Raw genomic sequence first — 8,787 nt, 5'->3', positions numbered from 1 at the left:
TATTTAACACGTTATATACTATTAAAATGTTTTGTGTAATCGACCAATCTACGTAATCAAGGATATCCAGAAGTTGTTTTATCCATCACAACGTGTAACCTACCAGGTGCTCATGGTGTGGTGGTGATGAACGGACACAGTGCGTGCTTCTGTTCCGGTGTTTGAATCAATGATGAAGTTCTGACCTCAGCTGCAAACTTTAACTAGCAGCCTAATGTGCGTTTTATAAGTTATTGTGACTCTTTTGACTGAGCTTTAGGCCTACCTCTTCTCTACTTAAAAGTGTGGCTGAATTTAAAGGACTATCCTACTATGCAGGAAATCTTAAACGTGTATTTGAAATGTGGAATTGTATTCGAAGCGACGCCTCCTCCAGTCCATTGCTTGTGTAGTCCTACAGCAGCCATATTGAGGACCAACATACATAGGTGAACATTTAAGGGGAAAATCATGCCACTTATATGCATTACATTGTATAAAATGTCAAAGTAACACATGTTGTATTGTATTCAACCTAAGTTTCTTTTCTAAATCGAAATAATTAGTTGTATAAAATGCGTGGCGGGCAACTGACTGTCACTTTCTGGAACACGATTGGAGACTTATTGTATTGTTAAAAATATTCTAATTATGGTAGTGGACTAAGTACAGGACCTGTAATGGCTGCCTGTCTCCTCTAGGAGGAGCCAAAGGCTGCAGTATAACATTAAAAGATTATTTTTCCAGAAGGCTACAGGTTCAAGGCTCCATTTTATTGTCACAATCTTGTGCATATAAAATCAAAACTTATCTTTGTACAGTATCGTTCCCAATATATGGATACCTAATGTAAAGGGCTTACACCAACTTGGTGTCACTGCATTTAGTGAATCATCGTGTCACTTATTTCAAGACATGATTATCTGTAATCAAGAAATTCAGTCCAGCAGTCACAGCACTTTTGGCATAATGTGTATTTACAAAAGAATTAAGACATCATCCACCTTGCTTGCTTAATATTGTGGGACAAATATTAGCAGGCAGTCTTAACATTTCAACCTGCAAGTTTATCCTCAAACAGTAATCATTTGGACATTCACTCTCCCTTACACAGCACAGCAGGGGTTCTCAGCCTTTTGTCTAGATCAGGGCCCATGCTGAAATGAATGTAATACTAGGTTGTTGCTGTCAGGCAGAATCTCCATATTTTAAGTGTTTTCATAAATGCCCTACTTGATCATACAGCATCACAAAGCATCAAAAGAGATTGACAAGCTAGGAACATGGCGTGAAGCGACACATTGAGCTTGTAGATCTGCTACTTTTACCATTTTCAAATTTGAATCCTGAAAAGTAAAAGTTTAGAGCATATTAGGTTTCCACCCGACAGAGACAAAATGTAATAATTCTATCTATAATGGGCACCCTGAGACAAGAAAGTTGAGAACCATCAAGTCTAAAGGACAAAACACAAGTTATCATGTGTCCACGCCAGATGAACTTCCAAACTTTAACTTAAGCGTAAACATGCCTAAACAAAACCAGTTATTTACATAGTTAAAATTCTCTTTAATCAACAGGAGAGATTTAGAATACAAAATGTAAAAATACATTTAAAATAGAAACATAGAAAAAGAAAAACGAACAAAAAACACAACCAAAGTGGCTTCTCATTGTTGCGATGCAGAGCCCTTGGAGGACAGCAGTTTCTCCACCATCTGTTTGGCATAGCGCATCCTGGTGGCAAGCTCCCTGCTGCAGCCAAACTCCTCCAGCAAGGACAGCTTGAAGGTGCGGAAGACTCGCTTCTCATCGATGTACGTTACAGCAGCCATCAGGGGGCAGAGGATCAGCTTGGCGTGGTCCTGGAGGAAGAGACGAAAACAACGTCATTTGTCGTGCCAAGAGCATGCTGCATAGATTAACGCAAAAGAATAATGTCACGAATGAAAGACTTTTCAAAATCAAATCCTAAATAATTAGCACAATGTAAAATGGTGCTTTAGTGATGTTGTTTTACATACCGATTGAGGCTTTAACCCTGGCACTAGCACTGTTTCCTAAACTATCTAGCACCATGTAGAAATATGAGGTTTAGGTCATCTTGTTCCAAATCTGTTAGTTCCAAACCCATGTTCTTGTACTCGTTCTAAACCTAAAGTATTTTCTTACTGTTTTATATCCAGACAGACCGGTGAAAAATTTGCAGATTGAAATTTATATACCTTATGAAATATTTGAGAAAGTAGTTTAGTTTGTTTTTATGGGAACATGTATTCCATTCCTAGTGTGACCCATTCAACAAAACGCACAGGGATTTTTCTCTTTCTTACTTCGCTTTACAATGGTGGTGTACAAAGAATAGCCGATCTACAAGCTCACAACGAATGTGAGCCTGTAGATCTGTCATTTCCACTATGGATGCACTGAGGTTTACCAACCTGGAAGAAGTTGATCTGGACTGTGCCGTTAGACAGGTGCAGCACGATGGCACTCTTGGTCCTGAACCAGTGGGAGAGGTAGGGCAGGCGTGCCAGCTCGTCACCGTCTCTACGTGCCACGTTGGCACCGGCCTTGAGAAGGTGCTCGCTCATGTAGCTGCGGAAGTACTTGAGCAACGTTATCTGCAAGAGAGGCGATAAAACAAACAGGGTTGATAAAGCGATAAGGCTTAACATTTTTTTTTTTTAAGAGGCAGCGAGACAAAAGTTTAAGAACCTCCACAGATCAAGCTGTGACTACGTCAGGAGATCACATCGGGTTAACATGAGATCTCATCACATGTATAAAAGAAAAGTTGCTCAAGTCACGTGACACCTCAAAGACTAGTACATACAGGTGATTATCAGCTGGTGGCTCAATTTTGTGCCCGAGTAAGGGGAAATAACACCATACTAGACTAAGAGGTGCAAAAATACAGTAACTGCATCTATTTAATTTCAACGAGCCAACTATATCGATATGCAAACCACACAATATGGTATCGTTTGACCATAACTTATGTGTTCAAATACAATGTGCATGTATTTGCCAGAGAATCACTATTTGTTTATCCTTAATATGTGAAAGTCCCTCTCTCTCCCCCCCTCACTCAAGTCTCTCAGGTTGGATCCAGTCTTTACTTCCTGTGGATCCAACAGCAAATTACTTTTCACAACCCATTCAATCTTGCTCCCCGTTTTTGCTCCATAGTCCATGCCCACTAATAGCAGTAGACATCTTAAACAATTTTTTTGCTCCATAGTCCATGCCCACTAATAGCAGTAGACATCTTAAACAATTAAAAAAAAAGAAGACACCACTGACCTTCTTTGTGAGCGCAGCAGGGTATGAGCGTACACTGATGTAACTCTCTGCATTGGTTTTATCAATGTACTGCAGGCTCTCCCCATCAGTGTACATCATCAACCGCGTGTAGTCATTGAAAAGCACACCCACGCTGTTGTCGCACAGCTGGTAACCTGGAACAAACAGCAAAACACTTTTAAAATACACAATACATTCTTTATAATACGCCAAGGAAGAAAGAAATGGCAGAAGACAATTCTAAATAGAACTGCACTTTATTGCTGTTCTGTGACTAACCATTCCATCCCTGCAAACAGTTGCATACATTGCTGTACTGTGACTAACCATTCCATCCCTGGCCTGCAAACAGTTGCATACAAATTCTGTTCTTAAACTGATGTACATGTGAAAGCAGAATAAAACATTTAGAAAATAGTTTCCCCAAAGAGATGAGTCTTACCTAGCCCGTATTTATCAGAATAGTCCACCCATTTGCTGATCCAGAAGATGGGGATACATGCAGGGTCTTCTGCGTCATCTGGAAGTGCACATACAAACAGAATGATTAAGGTTGCTTTAGTAAAAGTAGCAATACCACAATGTATATATACTCGGAGTCCATTAAACGGAAAAGACCTGCATTCATAAAGTAATAAGATAAATAATAAAAGAAAACATTTCCCTGAAATTGTTCTGATCTACAAACTCACAACACGTAACACGTCTGCGATGTGAACTTTAAATTGTACATTGTTTTAGATGAGCGATTTTCAAATTGATTCAGCATTTTGCAGAATCTGTCATTAAATGAAAGTTCACACCCTAGTTTAAAAATAATCATAGTAGTCGTGTTAGTGGTAAGCAGAATAAAAAGTTCAATATTTCCCTCTGCGGTTACACAGTGGAGCAGAAATATTAAGTATTGGAAAATGTACATACTGTACTTAAGTAACATAAAACCACCTCAAGACTGCAAGTAAATATACTTCTGTTACTTTCCACCACTGGTCAGCATTCACAATGTCATTACAATTCACAAACACAAGTTCAGTGATCACAGAACAGACATTTGAGGACATGACAAAATGTCTCACCTTGGCGTATAAGAGGCCTCTCTGACGGCTTTGTTGCAAGGAAAGCATTGATTTGCTGCAACATGTCAGTCAGGTTGCAGTCTGGTCCCTCTGGTGCATCCCTGCCCGGAACCTCCCTGTGAATACAGGACCAGAACTCACTTGTAAAATGCATCTGTACTGGACAGTGGACACAGATTCAAGAACCAGTGAAGAAACCCCTCAACATATCGTTGCCGTAAGGCAGAAAACGCTCATGACCAGATAATTTATTGTGGGGTATTTTTTCTCTTCTTCTCGTAAATGAATGCCCTATTGATCATACTACAGTGTCACATAAGCCAAGTATAAAAAGTAGCAGATTCAAGCTTGAAACGTGGCACGTTCTGCAACTTTTGAATAGTTGGACAAATTGTTTCCACCCGACAGACCATTATTAAAAGCAAAAACCCTCCATCTATGCTGACAAAAGCCATATTCTGAAATGGACCATGTTTACAACTCAAGTTATAAAGAAGAAATATTGGCATACACTTGAGAGACCACTCGGTACACTGATGTATAACAGTTCCAGCCCAATCTAATTTAGCACATTTTGCTTGAAAGCAACTGTTGCTGTGTGAGTTAGTCAATATAATTAGAATGGTTAACACCCTCATGTAGAAGAAATATCCTTATTTGACATGTTTCACACCAGTTAGTAAATTAGCTTATTACTTTCCTGGTGGCAAGTCTGCAAAGTATGTTGGTAGATGCAAAAACATGAATTTCCAAGTTATGTCACTTTTCTGTTTTGTTTCTTCTCTTGGCTAATATAGCTTAAATGTATGCCGTTGTAAAGAACAGTGTCTCACCTTGGTGCAGGCTCATCTTTCACCTCCACCTTTTCCGACCCTCCTGGAAAAAGAAAACATTGGTCAGGACAAAGGATCAACCTTTCTCTAGCACACAAAGGCAGTACTTTATCCAAGTGTCATATTGAGTTGAGTTTCTACCATTGAGGGGAAAGAAATACCTTTGTTGTTGAGTGCTGTGAGCGGCCGTCTCATCTCCACAGCTGTGGAAGGGGCAATGGAGAAACGTGGGGGTAAAGTGAGGCAGGTGGTGGGCAGGTGTGAGGGGATATAGCCCTGCGTGAAGAACTCGTCTGTCTGCAGCTGTGCAACAGTGGGCCTCTGGGTGGGATCCGCGTGCAGCATCCGCTTGATCAGCGAGGCTGCCAATGGGTTGACGTTCTGCAGAATAGATGAGTTTACAGGTGAGGACGGAGCAGAGCAAACCTTTCCTCAGAAAATAAAGTGAGGAAAGGTTAAAATGGGAGGTAGCTGGCGAGTCGTGTTTAATTTCCGAGCCCCATGACTTTGCTGTGCCACTCCCTCCTGGTTTCTCGTCTCTACTGTGTACTATCAATCAAGGCCGCAGAAAAGCACGAAAGATCTTTAAAGAAAATAATTGTTAACTGGTGTGCCAACCTACCCAGGGGATAGTGTAGTTGTTCTTCTTGATTCGGTTGTACGTCTCCTTCAGACAGGACGTCTCAAATGGAGGCTTACCCACCAACAGAGTGTATCTAGGAAGAAGACAGGAGGAACGAGGGGTCAATAATCTGATTGTGACATCGTCAACATTACTTTGTAAGCATGAAGGGGAAACCAGTTTCATTTTCTGAACTTGAAAATATGCAGTGTGCAGTGCAGGTCAGAGGTCACACAGATTGGGGACGCAACTACTAAGTTGACAACTTACAGGATGCACCCGAGTGACCAGACATCGACCTCGAAGCTGTGGCCCTTCTTGCAAAGCACTTCAGGGGCGATGTAGTTAGGTGTTCCACACAAGGTCTTCTTCCTCTCGCCATCGTACTCGATCTTAGTCGCCAGGCCAAAGTCCCCTTATGGAAAGAGATCAAGATTCATGTTAGCTTTTTTATCCTCACTTACAACTTTGTTAGTAGTATTGGAAACAATTCCTTTTGAGAGTTGAGGTGTGCGCCATGGACTGTTAGACAAACAGGTTTGTGCAAGTGTCATTTGTTTTGCTGCAGTGTGTGGTTGTGTCATTAAGGGGGAGGAGGGGGGGAGAAAAACGGCATCCCCACATTCCTTTGAACACTGTGCTGGACCAGGGAATGTCTGATATAATGCTTTCCCATACTTAGTTTAAATAACAAGACCGTTTTGCCCATACACAAGGGAGCTGAGGAAGCCCTTGCATAGTTGAAATGCTGTTCTCATTTAAATGAAATATGGGATCGCAGTACATCACGTTGTGTCATTAGTAGCAATCCATCTGGCCCTGGATGTGTCACCGGCAGCACTGCAATTAACTTACCTATTTTGACCATCATGTCATCGCTGAGGAAGATGTTTCCCAGTTTTAGATCTCTATGGATGACTCTGTTGTTGTGCAGATACCGGCAGCCGTTCAGCAGCTGCATCATGAAGTACCGGGCCTCTGGTTCAGTCACTGCCTTTCGGCGCTTGTGTAGTTCCAGCAGAGACTGAAAGAGAACACAAGATGATGTTGGCATCATTATAAACTAATAAAATCACAATGAAAACAGACAGGCTTTAAATCAATAAAACTAGATTACCCTAGGCTTACTCAGCGGTTTTCAAAGTGGGGTCTGGGCCCGGGGACCCCCAGACATTTGCTAATGGGCCCTCGTGTGGCTGCAAGTGTACTGTACACATGGAACCAAATGGACCCTTTACCTGTCTATTTGATTTGGTTCCATCTGTACTCTTAAGTTATGGTGGTCCACGGCCCAATGTTGGGGTTCTCAAAGTGGGACCAACACAGGGACCAATACAGGACCCCTGTATTACATACACTGTAAAATAAATCTTGAGTATTTTTGAAAATGTTTGAATATTTAACATTTTCGATGTCTGGGGTCCCAGCTAGGCATAAGTTCTCAGATTCAGAGTCACCGGGCTTACATCGATTAACTTACTAACTATAATGCAAACGTGTTATTGGAGCAATAACGTCAGCCAAGCAGGCAAACGGTCGGTGACAAAGGCAGGGACAAAATGACAACGCAATAGCCTTAAAACCCCATAGGGGGGAAATCTCCCAGTGTGATTATTAGATGTAAACAAAAGCACACATACTCTCCGTCTGCAGATCTCCAGGATGACATACACGAAGTCGTCGTCCTCGAAGAAGCCGTGGAAGCCCACGATGTGCGGGTTGTCGAGAGACTTGTGAATGGCGATCTCGGAGCTCATCTTCTCCCTCTGGTGCTGCTTCAGGATCATGGACTTGGCCACGATCTTGCCGGCGAACACCTGGTTGGTCTCCATGTCCGTGATCTCGAAGCACTTGGCGAAGCCCCCCTTGCCCAGGAAGCGGCCCCGGGTGTACCTCTTCTTGGTCCGCGGGTCGACCAGTATGTCGGGGATCTCTTTCAGAGGTGCGGACTTTGGGTCGACGCCGTAGGCCGCCGGCTTGGCAACGGCCGCGCTCATTGTTGTGGTTTTGAGAAGTTCAGTTCACGTTACAAGTAGAACCACGAAAACGTAGTTAAATTGCGTTTTTAATTCGAAAAAACACCGTAAATAACGACAACCGTGGTTCCTCGACGAACGTTTAAATGCTAGTGGACGCTAGCTAACGTGCTGCTCCCCCCTCTCTCACTGTGTGCAGCAGTCGTCCTGATTCAAATACAAATGTACGAACTAAACTAACGTCAAAACCATTTCAAAGTTAGTTTAAATGTATAAAAGTATCGCAGTCCGCAATAAAAATGTATACTTGCGTCAACAAATACATTAAAAGCACACGGAACGGCTGGAATGCTGCTCTCTCTCCACTCAACTCTGTCTGCTGCTGTTCAATGCAAGTTGTGACAACAGCAGTTTAAAAGTTTAAATTGCTGCTTCGCCTGCGACGGCGCCCTCTGATTGGTCCAGTCAAATGAAATCCCGTCGCAATGCATGCTGGGCGACAACAACAGAGCGTCCAATCGGATCGCCGGGACGTCACGCCGGACTGTTGAAAGGAGGAAATAGCTTTTCTGGGAATTGTAGTCTATAAGCCAGGTAATAGCGAGGAGTTGTTTTTGAATAAATAGAGATAAATCTAGAACTAGAATCATAGATAGATAGATAGATAGATAGATAGATAGATAGATAGATAGATAGATAGATAGGTAGGTAGGTAGGTAGGTAGGTAGGTAGGTAGGTAGGTAGGTAGATGTTACTTATTATTTTTTATTAATAATAATAATACAAATATAAAATATGATTATTATTGCTATTAACTTTATTTATAAAGCACTTTTAAAAACAGTGCTTTAGCTATATAACATTGAAGAAAAAATACACATAGGCTAATCAGCAGATTAAATAAAACGATTTAAGGAATGGCCTTTCGAAAGAGGAGCCCTGGTAGACTGACAGCAAAAGCACTGTCAACCCCTTTCTTGACTTGTGGAAAGAGA

General features: G+C 41.8%; 1 protein-coding gene across 1 annotated transcript; it reads right to left on the bottom strand.

Moving 5' to 3' along the window:
- Window positions 1–1,649: 1,649 nt before the first annotated feature.
- On the bottom strand, window positions 1,650–7,813 carry plk1 (polo-like kinase 1; the record flags this gene model as incomplete). The annotated part of the gene is made up of 11 exons (XM_080721394.1): window positions 1,650–1,844; window positions 2,421–2,603; window positions 3,286–3,440; window positions 3,728–3,805; window positions 4,362–4,477; window positions 5,195–5,237; window positions 5,356–5,575; window positions 5,817–5,910; window positions 6,087–6,231; window positions 6,672–6,840; window positions 7,457–7,813. 11 exons carry the CDS (start codon window positions 7,811–7,813, stop codon window positions 1,650–1,652), a joined length of 1,755 nt encoding a protein of 584 aa, XP_080577520.1.
- Between the last annotated feature and the right edge of the window lie 974 nt (window positions 7,814–8,787).

Source organism: Nannobrachium achirus (genome assembly GCF_963921795.1).
Source record: "Nannobrachium achirus genome assembly, chromosome: 3".
NCBI classification, from domain to species: Eukaryota; Metazoa; Chordata; class Actinopteri; order Myctophiformes; family Myctophidae; genus Nannobrachium; species Nannobrachium achirus.
This window is presented reverse-complemented; position numbering and strand designations above follow the sequence as displayed.